The 228-nt window shown below is 41.2% G+C and overlaps 1 protein-coding gene across 1 annotated transcript in view; it reads left to right on the top strand.

The window, feature by feature from the left end:
* CSUI_010744 (major facilitator family protein) overlaps nt 1–228 on the top strand; it is a gene marked incomplete at its 3' end in the record, with an annotated part of 3,353 nt that overhangs the window by 2,619 nt on the left and 506 nt on the right. Inside the window, exon 4 of the mRNA XM_068070846.1 lies at nt 83–196. Coding sequence (XP_067917178.1) covers nt 83–196 — 114 coding nt within the window. The remainder of the gene's footprint in view (nt 1–82; nt 197–228) is intronic.

Here is a 228-nt window from a genome sequence, read left to right on the forward strand (position 1 = left end):
TTCTCTTCTATCCGGATCGAGGAGGAACTTCATTCGCCTTTTCTTCTTTCTTCTTTGCGATGGTTGGCCGGTGTATGTACAGGCATGACAGTGAAGTATTTTCCCTTGTTCTTCAAGTCGGAGTATCAACTCCAGCCCATTCATATGTGTCTTCTCTCCTCTGTATATACACTCTTCATTGCTTTCTTCACATACGGTAAGCAATCAGAAAGAAAAAGAAAGAAAGAA

This window comes from Cystoisospora suis, assembly GCF_002600585.1.
Source record: "Cystoisospora suis strain Wien I chromosome Unknown contig_8176, whole genome shotgun sequence".
Classification (NCBI taxonomy): Eukaryota; Apicomplexa; class Conoidasida; order Eucoccidiorida; family Sarcocystidae; genus Cystoisospora; species Cystoisospora suis.